The 25,553-nt window shown below is 52.2% G+C and overlaps 1 protein-coding gene across 3 annotated transcripts; it reads left to right on the forward strand.

The window, feature by feature from the left end:
- Positions 1 to 25,300, forward strand: ULK3 (unc-51 like kinase 3). 3 transcript variants are annotated; one of them, XM_054043018.1, is made up of 16 exons: positions 1 to 176; positions 1,615 to 1,755; positions 2,568 to 2,688; positions 3,086 to 3,190; positions 3,869 to 4,012; positions 5,088 to 5,170; positions 7,587 to 7,742; positions 7,964 to 8,069; positions 8,654 to 8,694; positions 9,346 to 9,448; positions 9,761 to 9,825; positions 12,385 to 12,463; positions 12,586 to 12,626; positions 13,923 to 13,970; positions 14,202 to 14,256; positions 22,261 to 25,300. In XM_054043018.1, exons 1-16 carry the CDS (start codon positions 75 to 77, stop codon positions 22,275 to 22,277), a joined length of 1,407 nt encoding a protein of 468 aa, XP_053898993.1. In that variant the 5' UTR covers positions 1 to 74; the 3' UTR covers positions 22,278 to 25,300. The 3 variants fall into 3 exon arrangements, with proteins under 3 accessions (XP_053898993.1, XP_053898994.1, XP_053898995.1); XM_054043019.1 differs by having other exon boundaries at positions 12,589 to 12,626; XM_054043020.1 differs by having other exon boundaries at positions 65 to 176; positions 1,584 to 1,755.
- The last annotated feature ends 253 nt before the right edge of the window (positions 25,301 to 25,553 follow it).

Consider the following 25,553-nt stretch of genomic DNA (forward strand, 5'->3'; position numbering starts at 1 on the left):
TCTGTGTGCAGGGGCTCTGTGCTCCAGGAGGGGCTGGGGCCCTGCCTCCGGGGGCTGTGCATGGGGCGGGCGGGATGGCAGGGGCTGGCTGGGCACCGCCACGCCTGGATGAGTTCATCCTGACCGAGAGGCTGGGCAGTGGCACCTATGCTACTGTTTACAAAGCCTACAGGAAGGTAATGGGGCTGCTGGGCACAGCCAGAGGGGGATGGGCTGGGAGAGGGGCACAGCCAGAGGGGGATCTTGGGGGCTGGAGGGAGGAAGAGCACCAGTGGGAGCATGCTTTAAATAGCCCCCGCTAAGAGGCTGTGTCTCCCAAGGGAGCCTCTCTGGCTCTGCCATGGGGGTCTCACCAAGGAGTCGGGCTCTGACCAGAACTGTCTCCCCAGCCCCTGACAGCTGGTCTGGCAGTACAAACCCATTCCCTGGCACGGAGCTAAAGCACTTTCACACTGGCAGGGAGCGCAGGGAGCTAGCTAGAGCAGGGCTGCTCCTTCAGTCCCTGACTCTTCTGGGTGACTTTGGGCAAAGCCTTGCCCTGTGCCTCAGTTTCCCCATTTGGGAAAAGCAGATGATGATACTCTCCAAGGGAGGCCATGTGTATCGTTATTGTCTGCGATGCCCTGTGAGAGCTTCGTGGGGAAGGGGCTATAGAGGGACAGAGTGTTATGGATAATGATTCCCCTTAGAGGAATGCCTGCCTGCCTGGCGTGACTCACACACCCTATGGGGAGGTGTTTCCATTTTGCTGCCCCCTACTGTCATTTCTGTGGGGACAGAGGCTCTCCTTCCTCATGAGGTTTCCTGGTCAAGAGCCCCATCTTGCCCCATTCTTGGAGGCTGTATTTCTAAACCAGACAGTGCCTTGAATCCTGCCTCTTCTCCATCATCCTCCCTCCTCCCCCCAGCACTGCACTGTCCGTGGTTGCTGAGGGGCAGCTGAGCCGGGGCTCCTCTGGGTTATGCAGGTGCCATGTGGTATGATTGACTCAGGAGGTATGGATGACTGATGTGGGATTGAATCTCCGAGGTACTACATGTCCCATTCCCGCAGTACCTGTGCACCTCAGGCTCGCTAATATATTTATTCTCACACACCCCTGTGGGGTTGGGCAGTGCTATTATCCCCATTGTTCAGACGGGGACATTAAGCACAGAGACGCTAAGGTTATGTCCACTGCACACTAAGCCAGGCGCTGCCTCAGTCTGAGCCCAAGCCCCGCTTCCATCCACACACAAATCAGTCTGACTGAAGTCAGCAAGCACTCAGGATCTGGGTCCTGCTGGGGGGGTGGATCAGAGCCCAAGTCCCACTGTGATTCAGGCCCACGCCCTGTCATTTTGCAGTGTGGGCGCAGCTCAAGCCGCACACCTGAGTCAGAAGGTCTGCATAGTGCAGTATGGCGGATGTGTTAGCACGGCTGTGAGACCCGGGTCCAGCAATTGTAAACGCAGGTCTACAGTGCAGTGTGGACACTCAAGCATGGGCTTGAAAACAGTGAGTCTACAAGCCCGTGTCCTACAGACCTGGGTTTACAATGTGGTGTTAACAGACCCTCAGTGACTTGCCCAAGGTCATGCAGGAAGCCTGCATGGTTTCCATTCCCTTTCCAGAAGAACGCCCGGGAAGTGGTGGCCATCAAGTGCGTGAACAAGAGGAGCCTGAACCGGGCGTCGGTGGAGAACTTGCTGACAGAGATCGAGATCCTGAAGACCATCCGCCACCCACACATCGTGGAGCTGAAGGACTTCCAGGTGAAGAGCAGCAGTGCCAGGGCTGACTGGGGTTTCGTAGGAGATGCTGGGGTTGCCGAGGGCTGGCTAGCGGGTCTCTCCAGACTTGAGGACTCGGAGGGCCAGCTTAGGGGCTTGATAGGGGGATGTGTGACTGAAGCATAGGCACCGACTCTGCGGGTGCTCCGGGGCTTGAGCACCCACGGAAAAGAAATAGTGGGAGCTCAGCACCCACCGGCAGCCCCATGGATCAGCTCTTTCCCCTCCCTCCCTCCCAGTGCCTCCCACCCGCCGTGATCAGCTGTTCAGGAGGCGCGGGGGAGGGAGAGGAGCAAGAGCAGGAAGAGGCAGGGGGAAGGAGCAGAACGGGGTGGGGCAGGAAGGGGCGGAATGGCGGCGGGAAGAAGCAGGGTGGGAGCTCGGGGGAAGGGAGGGAGTGGAGGCGGGGCCTGGGGCGGAGTGGGGGCCGAGCACCTCCTGGGAACTGGGGAAGTTGGCGCCTCGGGACTGAAGTGTTGGAGCAAGAGGCCTCCTGAGCCAACTGCCCTGCCGCTTCCAAGGACTGGTTGGCGGGAGGCACCTGGGCAATGTTTGTGGTTGGCCACATACACAAGCCCAGTGCAACCCCACTGGCTTCCCTGGGGTGTAAGTGTGTATGAAGCAAGGCCCTCTGCCTGCAGCCCGGGAGAAGCAGGAGTCAGACAGGCTAATGCCTGGTGCCCCCACCTAGGAGTTACAGGTTGGTTTTTCCTGCTCCCCATCCCTATTGTCACGTTTGGATACAAGATAACCCAGCACCCGTCAGCGTGACAGTCTCTGCGTGTGTCTTGCAGTGGGACAGTGACAACATTTACCTCATCATGGAGTTCTGCGCGGGGGGGGATCTGTCCCATTTCATCCGGACGCGGAAGATACTCCCGGAGAAGGTGGCACGGCTCTTTCTGCAGCAAATGGGTGAGGGGACCCCTGACCCCACCTCTCCCACCAGTCCTTGGCTGCAGAACTCTCGTCCTTGGGGGCGGTAATTGCATGATACTTTCACTGCTTCCCAGGTGCAGCAGCTTTTTGAAACTGACTAGAGTTGCCCTGTGCTGGAATTTGGGCAGGACACTGGAGTGAACGCCTCTGCTCTTGTGACAAATGCCCTGGGGTCCCTAATGCAATGGGGAAGCAGGGAGCATTTGGATCAGGGTGGGGAGGGAAAGCGGGGTAAGAAGGAATGGAAGTGACTGGTTGCGTGGAGCCATTGAAGGAAGTGGAGTCTTGGAGGTGGGGGGCGGGCCGCAGATTGGGGTGGAAATGATGCTCTGATGTCCCTCCCATCTCACACTGGGTCTGTTTGTCCTGCCAGCATGTGCCCTGAAGTTCCTTCATGACAGGAATATCTCCCACCTGGACCTGAAGCCTCAGAACATTCTCCTCAGCTCTGTGGAGAATCCTCATCTTAAACTGGCAGGTCAGCTGGGTGGGGCAGGAGCCTGGGGAGGGGCGGCTGGGTTTGTGTCATAGTATCAGGCCTCGCTCCCTGGAATTGCAGGCAGGAGCTGGGAAAAGGGGAGATGCCTCGGGTCACTCTTCCAGCTGAGGAGTGGCCTTGACAAGCTTTGTAGTCTGGCACCCTCTTAGCTGATGGTTGTAATGGGGAGCCTGGAGGGTGGAAGTGGGTGGATTTAAGGGGAAGGGAGGTCTCTGGATCTCCACGGGGAATGGGCCAGAGCCCTCGGCTTCCCCCTCCAGTAAAGGGAAAACCCCTTTGCGGGTTCTGCCGTGTCCACTCTCCACTGAGCATGGGTGGCAGCGTGCTGGCTTCCTCACACATCGTCCCCTGCCCACGTGCTGAGGGGAGTTCAGTCTCTGGCTTCCATTTGGCCCTTGGATTCTTTGCCAGCAAAGCGCCCCGTGGTTATTGTCCTGCGTAGCTGGACTGAGACCTGCCAACTCGTTCCACCCAGCCCATTGGGTGGTAATAACTTTGAGCCACTCTGAACCTGGGCTGGATTTGAACTGGGTGAAAGGCTCCATATCCCATTACCAGTCCCCTGAGCCATCCATCCTGCCCCTAGTGAGCTTGTTCTAATGTGGTCTGTTACGTCTCCTTGGCCGTCCCCCTTCCAGTTCTTTCTGTTCTCCGCAGATTTTGGCTTTGCACAGTACATGTCTCCATGGGACGAGAAGCATGTGCTCAGGGGATCCCCGCTCTACATGGCCCCCGAGATGGTGTGCCAACGGCAGTATGATGCCCGTGTGGACTTGTGGTCCGTGGGGGTCATTCTCTACGGTAGGTCCCTCTGCCTCTGGGCTGGGGTTGAAGGGGTCAGTCTCTGCTTGCATAGGTGAGATTCTTCAGCCTTTGCCTTCTAGCTGCCTGTATGTTACATCAGGACCTGCTGGAGCCATGGATCTACTAGTATTGCCATTACATACCCAGTACCCAGTGCTAAGCAAACCCCAGGAGATCGGAAGTTTCAGTCTGGATAATCTCCCCAAAGTCTGGATCTCTTGAAAATTTCACTGAAACAAACATCTAGTACTTGATCTGGGGTCTTCCCATTCTCTGTGTAGCTGTTTCTATGGTGTGCGTTTGTTGCACAAACACTGATGAATTTTGCCCCTAGGAGATAGGGAAGTGCTATTACTTCCGTACTACAGATGGGGAACTGAGACGCAAAGAGACAAAGGCTCAGATCCTCAAAAGTTTTCATTGATTTCAATGGAAGTAAGTAGAGCCCTGCAAATCTGCGGATCTCCACTGTATATCCGCAGACCATGTTTGTGGAGGGTGGATCAGATGTGGATACAAATTTTGTATCAATGCAGGGCTCTAGAAGTTAAGATCCTAAATACTTTGAGGATCTAGGCCTAAATAACTTGCCCAAGTCACATAGGAGGGAGTCTGTGGTAGAACCAGGAACTAAACCGGGTCTCTTGAGACCCAGTCCAGTGCCTGAGCCATAAAACCGCCCTTAATCCCAAGGTCATTGTGAGATCTCCTTCAAGTTTTACCACCAGAAACAGCCTTAGCGGGAGGGATAACTCAGTGGTTTGAGCATTGGCCTGCTAAACCCGGGGTTGTGAGTTCAATCCTTGAGGGGGTCATTTAGGGATCTGGGGCAAAAATTGGTCCTGCTAGTGAAGGCAGGGGACTAGACTCAATGACCTTTCAAGGTCCCTTCCAGCTCTATGAGATAAGTATCTTCAGAACTTACAGTGATTCCCCTCTCCCCATCTCCCTTCATCAGATGACCCCAAGTCTGAGCTGTATGTTTGCTCTGTCTCTCTGAATAAGGCAGCAGCCGCTCCCCTCATTCTGTACCGAAAGGACTAACCCACGGTGTTTCTTTCCACCTCCCCAGAGGCGCTGTTTGGGAGGCCGCCTTTTTTCTCCAAATCATTTGCCGAGCTGGAGGAGAAAATCCGCAGCAACCGGGTGATTGAGGTAACACTGGGCCAGCTAGGGTGTCTCGGGGGTGGGTGATGTCTGAGCTTGTGTAGGTAGAACTGGCAAACAGGAAGCACTCTGCAGCAGTGACTATTCTAATGTATCTGACTCAGTCAGATATTATACTGATAAGAACAGATATAACTTAGTAGATAATGTTTGTACGTCACGGTCCAAGAGACAGACCAGGCTTTCATCTCGGGGCCAAAAGACCAAACACATCATGATACTTGATCATAGCCTTTAATAGGCCGAGAGACTACTTATGCTTGATCTAAGCTCTAAAGAGCCGAGAACTCAGTGCAGGCAAAAGCAACTCTGCTTTCACCGAGAAGCCTCTGCGGGCAGCAGGAGTATGTGTCCACCCAAGGGCTAGACAATCCTTGCTGATCTGGATTTTCTCTGTAGCTTGCTGCTCCATGGAGCACTGTGGCTCTAGAGACCTTGGCCTGCATTCCAGTCCTGAGACAGAGAGAGAGGACTTCAGGGTGGAAGGAGGGGGCAGGTGAAGGAGTACAGCAAACAAGTTACATGAGTCCAGTGTCTATTGTTTCCCCGTTTAGACACTGGATGGAGAGGGAGATGAGGAAAGTCCCAGACACATTGGAAAACCACAGAAACAATTGATCCAGGGAGGGCAGTGGCTGGAAAGAGACATTGTTGGGTCAAATTTGGTCCAAAGTGTAGATTTTGTGATTAAACCTCCCCCAAAAAACTTTCTACCAAACCTAAGAGCAGTAGAAATATTTCTATTAAGTTAAAAAAAATATCATTCCAGGGGAAAGAGGGTTTTAAAAACCAGCAGTCATTCCCTTGGGGAGTCTGCAAGGTCAGCTGCTTGGTGCCTGAAAGTAAAACTGACTAGGAACAAAAATGAAGCTGCCTCCAAACAAAAGTGGAAGCAATTTATCTCCTTGCATTGGCCTAGTAGAGGGAAAGGTCGAAGGCAGCACTAGTGCAAGTGGGAAGTGTCAAAATCCTCTGAATAATCTTGGGTGTAACCCAGATAAGGCAATTGGAACAAACTGCAAATTTTTGGCTTGACAACATCCAGTTTCACCAGCCCGCAGGGTTCAGAAATCACCGGTCAAGACCCTGAGAAATTGTGAGATTGGCTTGAAAATCATGAGATTTTTAACAATAATAAATGTTTGTCCCCTGGCTTTGGTGACTTGAAGGGACTGGGTTTTCAAGCTTTTTTTCCCCACCATCAAAGGGCTGGATTTTTTTAATTAAAAAAAGAATAAAATAAAATGAAAGCTGAGATTCTCATATGATTGTCCGGCTCCAGGTGCTGGGGCTTTAAGAAAACACCAGATGTTGTGAGAGTTGGCAAAGCTGAGTGTCCCTTTCAGACAGGGATCTCTCAGCCTGTTGACTCAGTCAGATTGCCCCGTGTTCACCTCTGTCTTGGAGTTTGAGCAAGCTGCATGCCCCAGCCCTGCCTACCCCTTCATTGCTGTTCAAAGTAATCGCATGTGTAAAAAATAGACTAACTCCCATCCTCAGCCTGTGACCCTGATGGGTAAAAAGACATGACTGGCTCTGCTGGAGGGCAACCCAAGGGCTTTATCAGAGACAGCAAATCTGTTACAGGCAGAGCAGAGTCCCACGGGGGAGGTAAATGAATCCCACAAGCACTGGATGTGGTTGTGGTCATGGTAACCAGCCACGTCAGCATGGAGACGATATCGTCTCACCTTCATCCAAAGGGATCATGAAGTGCTTGGCTGGCCTTCTAGGCAGGAATCGCATCACTGCAGTGCAGACTCCAGCTGTGTTCCACCCCAGAGCTGTCTTAACGGCACATGGCAGTGCTACCTGAGAGGTTCTCTTTAATGAGGGGGTGATGATGATTTCAGATACTTCCCCCCAGCCCTTTTGCTGCTAGACCACCTGCCCCACCTATTGTGCCTCTGCCATCCACTGGCAGGCCTGTAATCAGTGGAAGGCAAGAACATGCCTGAGACAGGAGGTGGTGGGTGAGCGAGGACTGGCAGGGGGGCAGCACAGCCTGCTGAGCCCTGGGGTTGCGGGGAAGGAGCGCACTTTGTTGATGGCTCCAGAGGCCCTGCCCGGAGCAAGGGGAGGGCCATCCGCAGGCCTGGGCTTTGGGGATTCAGTGTCTGCGTCAGGCACCACTGCAAGGTTGTCATGCCCCGATCTGTTCCCTCCCTCTGAGGATGGAGACACTGGTAACCTTGGAGAACTGTGTCCAGGTGTGAGAAGTGATCGGTGGAGGGGCAGCAGTGGACTGGCTGGGAGATCTCCTAGGGGGCCTCCTGTCCCCATTGGGCCCCCGTACAAGGGCAATAGTATCTGCAGGTGTAACCCTGGCTCTTTCAAGCTGTCCAGGCCTCAGCCATTCAAAGTCTCCGTATGTAGCTGCCTGTTGTATCCCTCTGTCCCCCAGCTGCCCAGCCGGCCCCGGCTTTCCCAGGAGTGCCGGGATCTCTTGCAGCGCCTCCTGGAGAGGGACCCGCTGCAGCGCATCTCTTTCGAGGAGTTCTTCGCCCACCCCTTCGTGGACATGGAGCACATGCCCAGCGCCGAGAGCCTGCGCAAAGCGGTGAGTCTGACTGACGCTGAGAGATCACTCGTGGCACTGCTCTGAGGGGAGCCCCCTGTGGATCTGCCAGGCACTGACCCGGGGCACTGCTGTGAGAGGAGGTCGCAGTGCAGTAGACCTGGTGTATACTAGATCTGAGCCTGATCTTTCTGCTGGTGTAGTACAGATTCTAGCCTTGTCCACCTCTCTAACCCCCTCCCCTGCCCTCTTCTCTGTGCCAGACCGCCCTGGTAGTGGAAGCTGTAAAGAAGGATCAGCAGGGAGACCCCTCGGCCGCCCTCTCTCTCTACTGCAAGGCCCTGGAGTTTTTTGTCCCTGCCCTGCACTGTGAGTGACTAAACCTGTTTCTCCCCCATCTACCTCTTGTTCCATGTGGCTGGTGGGAACGGTACCGGGCCCCACAGGGACACTGCCAACAGCAGTTGCTGGCAACAAGGGCTCACCTGTTGCATGATGTCACCAGTGCAAGTATCCTCACTGTAAAGTGATCCCCCACCTGAATCCCTTCTTCTCTGGGGCCTTTATCACCGCCCCACCCCACCGGTCTGGGAATGGTCTCTCAGGGGAAGAGTGGGGATTTGAGGATTGCTGCAACTCTTATTCGGGGGTTGGGAGAGAGCTGGAAGCAGAGGGGGCTGATTAGTGTGTGGGTCTCCTTCTCCCTCCCTCTCCCCCTCCCCACCCTCACACTCACTCACCCCAGGCCTGGAAACCACTTTAAGTAAAGGAGCTCCGTGCAGGCCAGAAAAGGCCAAGGTGTTGGCTGGGCTTCCTGACCCCCAAGTGTTCTGCATGGGGTGGGGTTTGGGGGTCATGTTCTGAGGGTCATTAGATCTAGGGGGGAGACTGACTCCCTGGGCTGGGGGTTGGAGCTATCAGTGTGAACTCCTCCCCCATCTTATCTTCTGCAGATGAAACTGACGCTCGCAGGAAGGAAGCGATCCGGTCGAAGGTCAGTGACAGACCACACTAGAGCAAGGTTGGTCCGTCCAGTGGTTAGAGTACTAACCGGAGACTTGGGAGACCAGGGTTCAAGTCCCTGTTCAGCCAGACTCTGTGTGACCTTGGGCAAGTCACTTAGCCTCTCTTTGCCTCAGTTTCCCCCGCTGCACAGTGGGGATAACAGCGCTGCCCTACCTCCCAGGTGGGTGTGAGGATAAATACACCAAAGACTGTGAGATGCTCAGATACTGCGGTGATGAGGGCTGTACCATTTCCTTAGCTACATAGATCTTTCCAGGTTGGATGGGTGAGGCTGGCAGGGGAGGTAGGTCTCATGGGAGCTCAGGCTGGAGATGGTTGGGAACTGGCATGAAGGTGAGAGGGAACATCCAGGGATGGATGGGGAGGGTGGGCTGGGCTGGGAGTTATGTGAGGGTGAGAAGGGAGGGTTGGCTAACAGAACAGTGGGCCCAGCACTATGTGCGGGTACATCTGGCATCTCATGTGGGATCCTCTGTATGGGGGTCTCCTGCTGCCTCCATTCTCCTCCACACAACCCTCCTGTGAGAGCCAGCTATCGGTGCTGTGCCCTTGGAGCCAGCCTGGGGGGGTAACATGCTAGGGCACCTCTAAGGCTTGCTGCTGCTTCTGCTTTCCTCAGGTGGGTCAGTACATCTCGCGAGCAGAGGAACTAAAGACGCTGGTGACATCCAACAACAAGACCCTCCTGCAGCAGGGCAACCCCGCCAGGGACATCCTCAAAGGTAACGCCCTGGATGGGCAAAACCTCCCTTCCACCCCCAGGAATGGGCCCAAGATGGCTTGACTGGGGGGAATCCCATGTAGGCTGTACCATGTGACCAGAGTGCATGGGGTGGGGCTTAAAAGGGGGAGAGAATGCTGATTCCACCTGGGAGAGCGGGGCTTGCAGGGATGCTTGTAGCACATAGGAGAGAGTGCTGCTCAGTTCCCCCTTGCCTTGCAGTAGTGAATCCTAGCTTCCCTCCCCTAGCGGGGTATTCCCTCTACCCGTGCTGCTCTGAGGCCTCACCCTTTCTTGGAACTTCTCGTTACAGAGATGTCCAGGGACAAGCCCCGCCTGTATGCCGCGCTGGAGGTGGCATCTGCAGCCATCACTAAGGTGAGTCCCGGGCTTAAGGGACAGGGATTGTTGTTCTGGGTAGCAGCAGAGTGCCAGGATCATTGCTGTCCCTCCTTAGTCACCTGATACACTGGCAGCGGAGGAGGCTAGAGACAGAGTTAAGACCTCTACACGGATAGGGGCAAAGCTAGGAACCAGCTTGGGCAAGAAGATCACTGCTTGGAAGGAATTAGTGGGAACTGGGATCCCAAATCAGTGAGGGGCATAGGTGGGTTCTTTAAGCATTTGAGTAATAATAATGTATGCAGCACTTTACAAAGCAGCCATATCACTATCCCCATTTTACAGATGGAGAAACTAAGGCACAGGGTGGTGAAAGAAATCGCCCAGCGTAACCTAGTGAATAAGTGGCAAAGTCAGGAAAAGAACCTAAGAGTTCTAATGCCCAGTCCTCCAGTCAATAGGGAAAATTCCCTTCCTGTGACATCATCCACTACATCGCTTCCTCTTGTAGGGTTCACAACAATGTCCAGCCGAAAGGCGACCTCCCTCCCATGTATTCCATGCTTTGGGAAAACTGATCAGCTTTGAGAGCCACAAACTGCTGTCTTGCCTGCAGACCCTCTTTCAGCCCATTGTCTTGCTGCAGCTATTGTTTCATATCAAATATTGTATAAGCTACACTTTAAAAGGCATCCATTGGTCCCTCCCCCAGAATTGCTGATTGGTTATATGGCAGGTGGGGGAATCAGTTGCCACTCAACAGACCTTATGCTCCACCCTTAACGCAGCAACACTTGGCGTTGACCTCAGAGAGCTCTTTGCAAAATATCAAACCAGGTAAATTTGGGAGGGGGCAGAAACAGAAGTGCAGCTTCCATGATTGGTGCACTCCAGGTAACAGTCATCTGAGCCTCTCTGAACTTAATCTTGCAGCACAGACTGATTTGTGTCTTATTTTTCTGGACTGGAGAAAGAAAGAGAGCTGAGACCACCCAGTTAGTTATTCTACCCCAGAGCTCCCATTGGATGGGAGATGTGTGTGAAAGCAATGTCTCCCTCTAGTGGCTTCCCAAGCATTTGCGGCAGCCTGGTCCTTACTCACAGTTAGAGAAGCTTTCCTTTAGCTTGAGTAGCAGAGAGGTGGGTGTCAGTGGCGTAGCCAGGTGGAGGGAACAGGGGGAGCAATAAAAAAAAAAAAAAAAAAAAGGTGCCACCCGCTGCGGCGCTTTTACTCACCCGGCAGCGCTCCCGGTCTTCGGTGGCACTGAAGGTCCTGCCGCCGAAGACCCGGAGTGAGTGAAGGTCCCGCCACCGAAGACCCGGAGCGCCACCGGGTGAGTAAAATTAAGCGCCGCAGCAGGTGGCGCCTTTTTTTTTTAATCGCTCCCCCAGGTGAGTAAAAAAGTGCCAAGAAATTGACAAGGCGCCACTTGTGCTCAGTGGGGGAGCAGCCACTCCCTCACTCCCCCCTAGCTACACTACTGGTGGGTGTTTGATGCTGAAGATCCCAGGTCTGAACCCTGCTGAGACCTGTGGGCACCTGGCCGCTGTGTTACGTAGTGTCGTGGTTCAGGGCTAGCTGCACCTTTGATCCCTCTCATTCTGGCTGAGTGCACCTCGCTCCGGCGTCAGGCCTCTTGCCGGCACCGGGGCTGGGGTGGAATTCCTGGAGTCTCCCACTCAGACCAGATCTCAGCTGCAGCCCCCCGTGTACCAGCTGGGATTGCTCAGCAAGCCCGATTGGGTTTGGCGACGTGCAGGACTTCCCTTCGGGAGCTGTGGTGAAAACAGAGCCTCAAAGCAGCCTTTTCAAAACAAAGTATTGTTTAATCTTAACAGCAGGAACAAAGGGTACCAAGAGAAAGGACAAGGAACCATTTATGTGCATATCTGTCTTAGCTAAGGCTTAGGTAGGCCTAGCTTCTCCAGACACCCCCATTTCTCAAACTGGGGTTCAATCTGCTTCCTCATAGCCCTCTGTCTCTCCCTATGCCCCAGGGGCTCAGTTTTTATCCACTCCAAGTTTCTTTGTTTCCGTTTCCCATCTGGATTTCCCTCTCCCCTTTACCAGTCCAGAGACTGTTGAACTCAGCATGGTCAGAGGCAAACTTCAAAGGGACTGATAACTGCATTGTCCCTTTAAGTGTCAGGGAATGGAGGGCTATCACACATGTCTGTCTGCTTTCCTGCCGAGGGGGCAAACTAAGGCCTGAATTAACCCTTTGTAATCATAAAACAAACAGACACATAATAGCCATGTAATATTACAGGCATCATCCTTTACACGTGCTCACAGAAGTGAATGGCCTGTGCTCATATACCTGTCTGTTTGAGGATTTCTCTCTCCAGGACTCAGGAGACGTGCTGGGTGACCTTGGGTAAGCTACATCATCGCCCCGTGCCTCAGTTTCCCCATCTGTGAATGGGAATAATGATCCAGCTCTCCCTTTGTAAAGTGCTTTGAGGTCTACTGCTGAATAGTGCTAGATAAGAGCTTGGTACCACCATTGTATGCGCTTTCTCTCCTGCCTCTCCTCACTGATGTTATGCAGTGTCTGGGAGCTTGTCTGTAACCTCCTGGGGTCTCTGTTCCAGGAGGAGGAGGGCAAGGATGACTCTGACACACTCGATCTCTACCAGCAGAGTCTGGGGGAGCTGCTGCTTATGTTAGCTGGTGAGTTACAGCCTGCAGTGGGATTCCAGCTGGCGCTGCTGGAATCTTGCTTAGCAACAGAGACCGTACATGCTGCTATTCTGTGCAGCGCTGGAGGCTAACGCTGCCTGCTCTCTTTCCAGCAGAGCCTGTGGGCAGGAGACGGGAGCTGCTTCACTCTGAGGTATGCAATGGGGTCGTTCCCTTCACCTGTCTCCCGGAGGAGCAGCCCAATGGGGATTTCAGTTACAGGCTCCCTTGGTTTTAGCATTTGCCTCCATTCCTTCCTGCTAGGGCTGAGGGGATGACCCACGGCTGGATACTGAGAGCCCTTTGCCAGTGGCAAGATCTCTGCCAAGGGGAGTGGCAGAAGTTTCATTACTCCAGACCAAGTTCTGGGTCAGGGACAATCCTGCTCTGACCTCCCTGGGAACAGGCTAGATTGGGGTGTAAGCCAGGGGTGGGTTTGCAGGGGGAGCTCAGTGGATCATAGGACTGTATCCTATTCTGGGCCCCACACTTCAGGAAAGATGTGAACAAATTGGAGAAAGTCCAGAGAAGAGCAACAAAAATGATTAACGGTCTAGAAAACATGAGCTCTGAGGATAAATAGGTGAGAAAGCAGCAATATCCCTGGCTCAGGAAGATTTAGCAGGAACCTGGGCAGGAGATGGAAGGAAGAACTCACTTGGGGCTGCTGCCTCTCCTACCTGCTACTCAGTTCTAGAACAGCCGCATAGGCTCCATCTCGCCTCCGCCTCTTGGAGTGGTGGAGAGAAGGAGGAACAGCCCCACAGCACAGCAGCAGCCCTCCGTCACCTTCCCTGGTTTCCTCCTGGGACCCCAAGCCCACAAACCTTGGCAGCTGCAAAGGACTGTGGGATATGGTGGGTTGTGGGACGATTTTTTGTTGTTGTCTTCAGATAAAAAGCAATGCTCTGGACTGGATTATAATAGTACTTAGCACCTGTTCTAGAGCACGTTCCGTCCCGTTTTATGAATGGGGAAACTGAGGCGGGAGGAAATCATGTAATTAGTCTGCAGCTGAGCTGGGAACAGAACCCAGTCCCCCATGTGCCAGGCTGGTGCCCTAACCACTAGACAGTGCTGCCTCCCTTGGACTAAACAAGCTCGATTAGTCCAAATCAGCCTCCTTAACACTGACTCTTCACCTCCCAGCTGCACTCCCATGGTGGTCCTCGAAGCCACTGGTAGAGTTGCCTAGATCCCAGCTGTCCTTCCCCCACTCCCCAATTCCTCCCCAGGTGACCCTTCTGGCTGAGAAAGGTCAGACCCAGCTCTCTCCTGAGGCTAACCATGTTGCCTTCTCCCAGGGAACCAAACCAGACTCCCTGCCGCTAAGCTGCCAGGCCAGCCTTTCCCCACTTCCTGAGCTGGCATCATTTAGCTGCCAGCTCATGCTCAGCTGTGACTCCTGATCACGGAGCCGGACGAGTGATTGTTTGTGTCTTGCCGGCAGATTCAGACTCTGATGGGCCGGGCTGAGTACCTGAAAGAGCAGATCAAGGTACAGCAGGGCTGAGGGGTGAATTGGGGAGGATTCATGCATGGGGTGGGGGCTGGGATGTAAATGGATACTTGGGAACATAAGAGAATGGCCTGGGTGGGATGGGGGGGGGGGACGCGTTGGGGCACTTGCCAGGTGTGGGAAGGTGGGGGCGATAAATTGGGTGTCTGGGGATTAGACAGCAATCAGTCCGTGGCCGCAGCGTGATGAGAACTCCCCTCTGTGTTCCAGATGAGGGACGCGCAATCCATGGGCAAGGAGATGCTGTCGGAGTCTGTCCGGAGCTGTGAGTGTGATTGTGCCTTACACAGCACTGGCCTCTCCCCCTCGCTGTTCCCTACTGCCAGTCCCCACTGCCAGCTCCCCCCACCGCCTCCCATTAGCATTGTCCTCCCCCCCCCCCCCCCCCCCCATGCAACACTTCCAGTCCCTCTGCAGCGCTCAGCTCCACGCCAGCTGCCCTCCCTTCTCCACCTGGCTGTGTCTCCTTCAGCTCCGCTGGCTTCTCACTGCTGTGTCTGCCCCGCTAACACCTCCCGTGGGGTCTCCCTTCCCGTCCCTTCCCTCCGTTCTGCCTCCCACCCCGTGGAGCCTCTGTGGAGAACGTGCAGGGCCCGTGTGACTGTCCTCTGCCATCTCCCTGGCTAAGCCCCTCTGCACCTCCCAGGCTCCTGATCCCTCTGCTCAGCATTTGATTTTGGCTCCTCTCACCCCACTGCCATCTCCTGGCTGTCTCGCCTCGGCTGCACTTGTTCCTACTACGGACCCACACCCGCCTGCCGTCTTCACCTCTCGCCCGTCTCCCTTCTACTTCTGAACAGTTCCTTAAAGTCCTCCCACAGCCCCTCCTGTCTCTCCAGCTACTACCCGCTCTCCTCCTCCTTGTCCCCTTCTCGAAACTGCTACCTGCTCCTGACCCCCTCCCAGCTCTCTCCTGCATCCTCTGCAGTCCAGCGTCCGCCCCCGCTGGCCCAGCTCTCACTGAGACAGCCAGTGACCTGCTCCTGTCCGGTTCTGTGGGCCTGTCCAGATGCTCCTTCAGTGTCTCTCTCTGTGGTCCCATGTCCTGCTGTCCATCAGTGTCCTGTCAGGCTCCATCCTCAGTCCCCTCCTGCTCCCACCATGCTCCATCCCTGGGCGACCCCATCCGCTCTCACGCCACCAATTGCCATCTCCTTGCTAACAACTTCCAAATATGCCTCTGCTCCCCCGTTCAGCCCTGCATCTGCCACTCCCATAGTTCCTGCTCTGGGCCCTATCCCCATGTGTGTTCATCCTGCCCACTGCCTGTCTGATCCTGCTGCCCCCTACTCCCACCTGCTGCCTGGCCAGATCCTCGGCTTGCTGTCCCTGAGATCTCCTTCGCCCCCTAGTGGCGCCACCCGTCCTCGTGCACCACCCACTAGGCCAGGAATAGCCTGGATTCGTCCTGGGCTCTCTGCAGCCTCCAGACACAGCTTCAGCGCTGTCCATCCCTCTCAGCCCCTCGTCCGACTGTCCCAGTTCATACGTCACGCACAAAAATTCAAATGTCTTAATGCTGCTTAAGCCATTCCTCTCCCTTTATCCATCTCGCCTGGCACGCGAGATGCACATGTAGCAATTGGCACGTCCCCTGACCGTTCCCGTGCCCCTTCCGACGTCTCCTCCCAGGCTGTTCCATCTAATCGAGACTGTGCGCTCTGTGGTAAAGAGACCGGTTGTCTGTACCTGGCTCTAAAATGCCACGCCTCCCTCGTGCTGCTGTACAACCAGCCCAGGCGGCGAAGAATGGCCAAATTTTTCAGTAGCCCCCATAGTGAGCTGGCGCCCGGCCAACCCCGCCCCTCCAGGCTCCTGACTCGCCGTGTTGCTTTTCAAAATCCCACCCTGGGATCGTTACGTTGGAATCAGGAGAAGCGGCAATACCCAGAGCCAGGAATGGAGAAGAGGCTGAATCCTAGGTGTCTCCCCGCTCCTGGCTGCCTGGGATCAAAAGTGGGGAAGGGGCTGCGGCTCTCCCTTCTGTTCAGTGGGGTAGGGCGGGCATCCCTATGCGTGGGGATGGGGTAGGGAAGGTCTTGGTGCTTGTCCCCCTCTGAATTTGGAACGGTTTGATGGGGAAGGTGGAGCGATCGTCCCCTCCCCGTTTGAGTGGGGTAGAAGCAGGCCTTTGTGTCCTCTCTCTGCAGCTTGGGAGAATCCACAGGTAGCTGCTAATCCCCATCCCCTTTGTGCTTGGCTGCTTAATTGGAATAAGATGCCGGGTGGGACCATTTCTCTGCCCCAGAGGCTGTTAGCTTCCCGTGGGGGCAGGAGGCTGCTGTGGGGATCCTTTTATTTCTTCTTGAACAGATCTGGAGCCATAAGGAGAGGCAGGGGTCTGTCTGTCCTGCGTCCCTCTCCTACGCTTGACAGATCACAGGGGGATGCCCTCTCCCTTTGTCCTGTCAGGCACAGGGGATGGGCGGAGGGGGACAGGCAGGTGTTCAGAGGGGCCCCCAGAGGCAGCCCTTTGAACTGAAATGGGCATGAGGCGCTTGGCTCTCTGTCTCCATGGGAGGGGCCCATTGGAAAGGACAGTGCTCCAGAGAATGTGCTATAAGGAAGGGACCCTGCCTGCACTGGCCACTGGGCATGGACCAGATCCAACAGGGCAGTGGCAGAAGCTAAGGGACATGGATGGCTCAGGGCTTCTGCATGCCCTGGTGATGTGTTGGGACTGGGATGGGGCGAGCAGGGTGCTGTCCCTACAAGTACCTCTGCACTGGCTGATCTGACCCGTCGTCCAGATTTTTCAGCACTTGGAGTCCAGCAAATCTGTGTGATCTGCTGAGCTGGAAAATCAGAGCTGTGTTCTCCCTGCCAGGATGTAGTGTGGAGAGCCAGGAGGAGACTCGCTCTCCCCCCGTTTACCCCGGAGCCCCTTCCCACAGATTCTCCTCCCTGCTCTGCGCAGTCACATGGCCAGCAAACCTGGCGCCCCCCTCCCCCTGCCCCCCCGAGCTCCTTTCTCCCCTGCTGCTCCCCAGGCTGCGGGGAAGAGGGGGGCCGTGGGCGTGTGAGATGCGTGACAGCCTGGCACGGCAGAGGGAGAGTTCTGCTCCAGCCCAGGAGAAGTCCGGGAAGCCTGGCTGGGTGGCAAGAGGATTTAACCCTTTAATGTTTAGTTGGTTCTCACCTCATGCTCCCATGTTGGGAGCCGGGCTCTGTGCAGATACTTGTCTGCACTCTTTTTAAATTATTTATATTTTTGATAGAGGTGAACTGAAATCTTTTAAATACCCTATCCCCACCCCTCACCCCAGGTCTAAGATCCCAGCTGGGTGATGGGATCCAGGCTCAGACAGATCAGTTCTCTCCTCAGTTCTCTGCCTAGGCCTGAGGTCGTAGGCTGCTTCCCCCTGCTCCAGTCTGTGACCCTGCTAACTCTAACATCAAAACAGGGATCCATGCTCCCTGGACTCCCATTGCTTGGCCAGCTCTTGGTGGCTTAATGAGCTGAAAAATAGTCTCTACTCCTTATGGGTATAAACCTTCACCATGTGAAGTGTGTGTAAACAGGTGTAGCGATGTATGCCTGAGTCTTCAGGCAGCCTGAAACAATAGCTCTGAGAAGTGTGAATGCTCCCATTCAATTCTGTGGGGATGTTGACTCTGAAACCTAATGTTGGCTTATGTGTCCATGTTGTTAACTATTACGCCACTGATCAAAGCAGCTGAGAGAGAGGGAAGACCTGCACAATTTGCTGCAAGTGGCATCTTCTTTCAGTGACCAGCGGGCAGAGCTTGGGAGGGTGCCAGCGCTTATTTTCCCAGCCTGACCCCTGTAGGAGGAAGAAAGTGCAAGCCCTAATGTGCTTTGACTTCACTAGTGTGACACACTCACGCTACTTGCTTTTTGTCGATTTTCCAGGCCCTGTCTGTGCCTGCCAGCCTGAGTTTCTCTATATTTTAATGACACAGGATGAATTCTTGGCCTCCTATTTACATCAAATGACATTCTTGCCAAAATGTCCCCTCCCAGCTACTGTACAATGTGCTAGTGCTAGTTGGTTGCTGCTGTCCACCCCAGAGGTGGCTGCATTTAATGGTAAATTGTATATATATGGTCTGTGAAGTGCTCTGGGTTCCTTGGCCAAGGAAGGGTGCTATATAAATGGCAGGACCCAGGTGTTGTCCTTGCAGTATGTGCAGTGAGGAAAGTGGCATCTTGCCCACCCGAACAGGGGCTTGACCCTCAGTGGAGGTCTCTTAGATGTCTGTTACCCGATCTGAAGACACGAGTGAAGGCCAGGATTTTCAGAGGGACTAGTGACATTTTGGTGGGTGTCAGACTTGAGACCCCTTTAAAGGGATTTTCTGGAAGTGCTAAGCATCTCCTCTGAAAATCTGATCCCTTTCAAGTGCATCGAGTCTGGCACCCAAAACCACTAGTGACTCTGGAGATGCTCACGTGACGATGTTTGTGGCTCCCATGTGTTTGCACCCACAATTATTTGCACCTGCAAAATGGGAGGCTGGGCTTCCAAATGGGGCTGTAGCCTTTCTGTGCACCCCCCCCACAACTCGTCTCTCAATCCCCATGTGACCAGGCCATTGATCAGCACCTAGAAGTGGGGGCATGTGGATTTAACACTGAATGGAGGGAGGGAAGTGCATTTTCCCCTCTCCCTCTACTTCTGTCCCTTTCTCCTTCCATCTCTCCTTACTGACATGCTGACGGAGGAAGGAGGTCAGGGGCTAATGGAGCTTGCGAGCAGAGTAGTTTTTCGGCTGCAGGCCCTGTACCGCCAGCTCTCCTCATACGGGAGCAGATGGGGAGTGGGGATTTGATTTGTACATTATAAGGTTAGGATGGGTAGGAAATGAAGGGCTCAGCTCACCACATTTGACATAAAAATCCTGCCTGGAGGGTGCATTTTATGATGATTATTTTAATCCTACATCTTCCCCCCAGTAAGCTCTTGAGCGGAGTCAAATGGGGTAGCCATGGGATTCCGGCGTTCCTGCTCTGCAGTGGGCATGGTGCCATAAACCAGGCTCCTCTTGCAGCAGCTGTGGGGATAGTTGTGTGTGTCAGGCATACTGACTCCAAGTGACCGTCCACCTTTCTCTCTGGGGTAATCCGTGCACAAGAGCTCTCTGCCCCCTGGGTGCACTGCTTAGCAAACTCAGGTCGGTGCCGCTCGGCAGCTGGTAAAACGATGCTGTATTATAGGGGTATCTTCTACTGCCTAGTCTCATCAGTATGGATGGATCTGCGTGTTTTTACATGCAGTGTGGAGAGTTAAAAGCAAAGAACCAGGGAGCCCCAGGCTTGGTAAGAAGAGATGGAGTCTTTCCCTGCCCTCCTGATCACTAAAGCTCAAGATCACTTGATCTTCAGCCCAGTGGTGAAGTGATCAAAAGCGTTTTCCACCTGATGGGTAGCTGGTTACATATCCTGAAGTAAGTTGGTTCCAGTCCTGTTCTTAACAGATAGGTCTCCGTATGACAGGAGCCTGCCTTCGCGATTGGCTCCAGCAGCCTCGTTGGCAGCCTTAATAAGAATCGAAGGGTTTAAGAAACCCGAATGATCCAGTCACTCCTACAGGAATCCCTTTGGAACAGGGTGTTGGAAGTTTGCACTGCATGTGATGTACCTGCTCTATAGATAAACAGAGGACTTCAGGGCTGGTGTTCTGTTTCCTTTCACCACCCTTAAATATTCACTTCCTACAGGAGCACTGTCAGCTTGAAATCTTGTCTGGTTTTTTTTGTTTTTTTTCAAGTGACTTAGTGGTTTCAGGTCCTGCCCCTAGTCCCCAGGGCCAGATTTTGTGATTGGTTAATAATCATACAGCCCAATTTAAGTTGTTTTTTCCCCTCCCTTTGCTGTGTGAGACCCACATAAACAGAGGAATCTGTCTGACCAAACAGGTTAAAGAGTGAATTTGACTATTCACAATATGCAAAGTGAAGACAAAAACAGAGAATGATATTTCTCTCTAATCTCTCTTAGAAATAAATGGAGATATCCCATCTCCTAGAACTGGAAGGGACCTTGAAAGGTCATTGAGTCCAGCCCCCTACCTTTACTACTAGCAGGACCAAATACTGATTTTGCCCCGATCCCCAAGTGGCCCCCCTAAGGATTGAACTCACAACCCTGGGTTTAGGAGGCCAATACTCAAACCACTGAGTTATCCCTCCCCCCTTTTCTTATAAGAAGTAGTTTTGGAAGGGTTAGATTTTATTGGTAAATGTTGAACTATGTCGATTTTACCATACACACACAAACCAAAAAAATATTTCCATCAATCATAATCAAAATGTATAGATAGGCAAAGTAAATAAAAAATGCTGCTTGAGAAATTGTTAGTTTGACTCCAGGATATTTACTTTGTATATTTCAATGTGATGTTGACAATTTGTGTTTTCACAGTTCTAAATCGTTAACTTTTTGAATCTCAACATCTCCTGTCCTTCAGTAATTACTGTCCTCTCCCCTCCCCCCCCCGTCATTTCCCAAAACGTGGACAATTTAAATTGATAAAAGTTTAGAAAAAATTAAAAAATGAAAACCTGTAATTTTGCGCAAGTGAGAACATTTAAAAATAGATAAAACAATCTTTAAAAAACCTTTAAAATAAACATCTATCAAAATGATCAAAATCTAAAATTGAATTCCACCAAGCCTCGTTAGAATGTAGCTGTTACTCCAAAACGTTACTTACAATTGCAAGTAAACCAATTTCCAACAGAAGTGATGTTTTTTAACGTTGATGTCCTTTTAGAAAGAAGAACAGCGCAGTTGACCTGATCTAAAGCCCAGTGAGATCAGTGGAAAAGCCCCATATGATCTGGATTTAACCCAACTCTAGTGGGTCGATCTTCCAGAGTTTCCCGGAATTGTTCCCATTGAGGGGGCGTGGCAATCCAAACCCAGCTCACTGCATTTACATTCCGCCCCATTTCAGGATACTAAGGGCCTGATCCAGTGGCCATTGAAGCAAATGAGTCTTTGCTCTGGCTTCAGTAGGTGTTGTTGGATCAGACCCCGGATTTCCTAGGGCAGAAGGAAGAGCAAATGGCAGAAGCTGTGCTGTCAGAGAGCAACAAGCCAGCTATCTCTGCAAAGATCTGCTTGCTGTGGGGCTGCAGCTTCCTTTGCTCACAAATCCCCTTGGTGCCCAGAGAGGAGCTGAGTTAAGGTGGCTATTGGCCAGGCTGTGAGCATGTCATTGAGGGCAGCTGCAACCCTGGCCAGGCTCTCCCTTCTGCCCTAGAAGATCTGGGGTCTGATCCAACACCCGCTGAAGCCAGAGCGCAGACGCTCATTGGACCAGGCCCTTCGGATTCTGAAATGAGGTGAGTGGGGCCTGGATAGAAATTAGCTGCGTTTTTATGGAAAGCGGTGAATTGCGTTGCACAAGCAATAACCTTTGAGCTCCTGACAGTCTTGCAGCGGAGTCGCTCTTCCTGTCGGTTTAGCAGCCTGCACCGTTCAATGCTGGATGAAGAAACATCAAAGTTAGTTCATTCCAAAGGTCCTTAATCAGTGGGCCCTTTCAGGTCAGACTCAGCACCAGCGTGGCTTGCACTTGAGTTTACTTTAATTTGGATGCTACTAAACCTTGTGGTGGGATGGCTTTCCCTGGTCCTTATCTCCCACTGCCTTCCTGACTGTGAACCCCTAGCCCTACAAAATGGAAAGGAGGAGAAGAATGCAGCATGTCACTCTGTCCAGTTTCTCCCATCCCAGTTCCTGCTCCCTTCCCCACATTAGCAGGGAGGACAGCTAGGCTTAAGAGTAGCTCTGAGAATCGTTCTTCCTGAAGTAGTTGGGCTGGAGGTTAAGTTTTAAAGGCAATGGCTTCTGATTGCAGATAGATCTTTCCATGATCAGCAAGACTGGGAAATAATATAGAAAGGCCCTGATGTTGTTTGGTTTTAAAACCTCCTTGCTTGCCTGTGTTTTCTGGTGCCTCGCTAAAAATCCAGATCCATACAACCTGTAGACAGTTTTGAGTTCTGTAATTCAGAGAAGCACTGTCTGTACATTGTCTAGCACAATGGGGCCCCAATCTCGGTTGGTCTGTAGGCAGTACCTTGATAAACATGATAAATAATTGTCATGGAGTCCAGCAGGTCAGGAGTGAACAAATATTCAGTCTGATGTCTCAGCCATGTCATTTATTATTTCGTTGTTCCATGGTAGCAATCATGGCCCCAATGTGACACCCCAGTGCCTGCACTTGAAGCAGTCACAAGCTAAGCAAATAATCTTCCATTCTCCCCCCACCCTCCTTTGTTTCCTGTGTCACAGCCTGTACTCTGCAGTAACACCCAGGTGAGCATGGACCCCTGAGGGATCAGTACAGCACCCAAGGCAACAGATACTGACAGACCTCCTCAGCACCAGCCTCCTCATCTGACTTCCCATCCAGGAATCATGTGCATGCATGGCGGTTTGCGTACGTGTATTAACAGACACATGGATGGTTTATATACATGCTGTCACGTTAGTTACAGAATACGAGTTTATCTAGAGGGTTTCACTTATATGCACTGTCTGATGATTTTACGTATGTATATACACAGTATATATGTACAAATCATTGTAAAAAATGGGTATGTGCTGTCATCACATGTTAAACAAAGAGAGAATTAAAAAAGAGCTTTTAGTATTTAATGTCAAGGAACAACCCTAGCTCCATTACTGACCCCTGCCTGGGGAGCTAGGGGATAATGGCAAGATTTAGAGCTTAAAGGGCTAATCATACAAACAGGGCATTTGTATGTGTTGCTGTAGACTACTGGCCTTTAGGGATCCGGTGAGGGACATGATAACAGAAGGCAGGGGGCTTTAGCGCTACCTTCCTTAAGGATTCGCTCCCTGCGGCTGCTCCTTCCACACTCACTGCCTCTCCACAAGAGAGTCGTGGATAGAGGGGCTGGGAAGGGGCTGAGGGGGATCTGAGAAAAGGGTCTGAGTCCCATCCCCCTGGCTGCAGGATGGTATGAATGTATTTCGGCCTAATCACCAGTCGCACGCTTCGATCCCTCCAGTCAGGGGCTCCGTGACTGCGGCAGACGGCCTATTCCACCCTCGAATCTCCTTCACTATTTAAAAAGTGGGATAAATATTGTTTTCTTAATTTTAACTCCTGCAGATTCCTCCACTGTCCCCCTCTGTAAACTCTTCATCATCCCCTGCAGACCATGTGCTCATCTTTCCTTTGGGCCATACATGTTCCTTTCTCCTTGCAAATCCTCGTCTAGGACACATTTTTAAAAATAATCCTGTCTCCTGATTGGCCGGTGAAGTGCAGCCAGCGCTTGGCTCTCTGTCCACAACCTGAGGGAAGAGAAATGGGGGTGGGGTGTACAAATATAGCTCGCCTCCCTGGGGCCCCAAGGGGCTGAGCACCTCTTGTGAGAGTCTTGGTATCTTTCCTGAAATCAGCGAGAGCTGAGAACACTCAGCAACTTGCAGGATCAGGCCCTGGGGATCTATGGAAGAAAAACACTTAGAAGGGCCTGATCCAAATCAATGGACCAGGCCCATAGTCTAAGTATTATCTACTATGCACCTTTAATCTTGGTAAAAGCCACACCAGAGCATCTCCCAATGACTGGGATCTCTGTGGTTGTGCTTTTACCAATTCTGTTTTAATTATTCAGGGCTCTATTTTTTTAATTGGATCCTAAACTGACTGTTAAGCAGACACGTCTGTAGTAGCTTGTTTTTAAGACTGACTGGATTGGAAATCCAGACAGTTGCTTAGAAAACGCTCAAAGGTGTGGGAAAGCCGAACAACAGCTAAAACTGCAGTCGAGTAGGTGCAAGTTTGCTCCTGAGGGCTGGGGTCAGATCCATGATCTGGATGCTTTTGTGAGCAATGGAGCTCTGAGTGGAGGCTGATGTGCCATGCCGTACAGAGCACTGACGTGTGCAGCACTCCAGGTCGGGCGTGACTAGAACTGGGTGAAGAAACTTATATTTTTTCCAGTTAAAAATGCAGTTTCGGCAACGCTGAATTGTTTCACGAATTCATGGTGATTCTGCTGAATTGTTTTGGTCTTTTTAAAAAAATGGGGGGATGGGTTTGAAACTGCTTTTAGTTCTAAACTGTCTCTTAATTTTATTAGCACGTGGTCAAAATCAAAATATAATGGTTTGATTTTGTCAAAACAAAATCTCATTTGCCCCAAAACAATTTTTTTGTTGACCTTCCAAACTTGCCAGTGAACCAAAAAAATCTATTTGCCCAGCTGTAGCGCTGACTCGAGTACTGTAGATGTGCCTTCATCAATGAATCAGTCAGCTCCCTGCTCCTACATCAGATCTCTCAATCAGTCCAGTCGCTCCGTTTTGGAACAGAATTTCACCGTGTGCCCTCTCCAATCTCTTTCTGTAATACTGTGTCCCTAACCAGCATTCTCTCAGGGTGTAGCAACACTGTCCTGAAATGGCTGGGGAGAGATTAAGCAAGCTAGGGGACCAGAAGGATTCATATCAACCCTAAGAGCATTGGTCCTACCTCTGTGCACTTTATTGTCTGAAGCCAAATACGCCAGCTTGAATTTAGCCTAATTTTCATGCCCTTTATTTCTGTCTACTTCTGTAGATCCTGGACTATCCCAGACAAGGGGAGCCATTTGCTATGGGGCAAAGGGGGCCGTTACCCCTCCCAGACCTTGATTTGCCCCTCCGTCCCAACTTTTCATAGGTCTTTCTATTCCATTCCCCCCCCCCCCAACTTTGCAGGATACAATCTAATCACATATAATGTTCTATATGCTGACAACTTTGCCCCCCTCTTGCACTCCCCTGAAATGCTGCAGGCCTCTGGGCCAAATTCATCCCACTGGAGGTCATGACAAAATTCTGATTGGGATCAGGCTTTGGCCTTATTCTTATGCCCAAATAAGTGGGTGCTGAATTGCTAACCACCAGTTCCTCTCTAGCACTGGGTTTATTGGGTCTTTTTGTTTGGAGCTGCTTTGAGCCACAATCCTGACTGATCCTTTCCTCCCTGTGACAATCTACTTATAGACATCACTTAACCCTGAAACCCCCAACGTTATTTTGGACTGAACTGACCCTCACCTCAGCTCTTATTTTTGATTCTGGTTTTTCTTTCTGTTCTGCTTGTAGACGGCTGGGTCGATGAGTGAGCTCCTCTGGCTCTGTGCACTGTTTGTTTTAAATGTAGGGGAGGGAAATGTAAATTGCAGTAGTTGCTTGGCAGGAGGCAGCGCTGTGTGAATGGGCCCAGCACTGCTCAGAGCTTTTCTCAAAGTCTGCTGCGTATAAAGAAAATGTAATTTATTGTTGGCTTTATTAAATAACTTTCCAAATACTCCAGTCCCCGGTTCCTTTCTTCAGTGGCCGGCTCAGACACCGAACCATCATTTATTCAGCTGGACACAGACCAGATATTACAGTTTGTAGGTGACGAGCGTCTCTGTTCACACAGGGTCTGATTAATGAACCTTGCAGCCCCTGTTCCCAGTACTGACCCAGCCCCTGCTCTGTGAGCTGGGGAGGGAACAGTGAACCCACCAGCCCACATTTGCTGTCAGCCTCCAAGAATAACTTTGCTGGGGGAACCC

The sequence above is a fragment of the Malaclemys terrapin genome, chromosome 10, assembly GCF_027887155.1.
Source record: "Malaclemys terrapin pileata isolate rMalTer1 chromosome 10, rMalTer1.hap1, whole genome shotgun sequence".
Taxonomy (NCBI): Eukaryota; Metazoa; Chordata; order Testudines; family Emydidae; genus Malaclemys; species Malaclemys terrapin.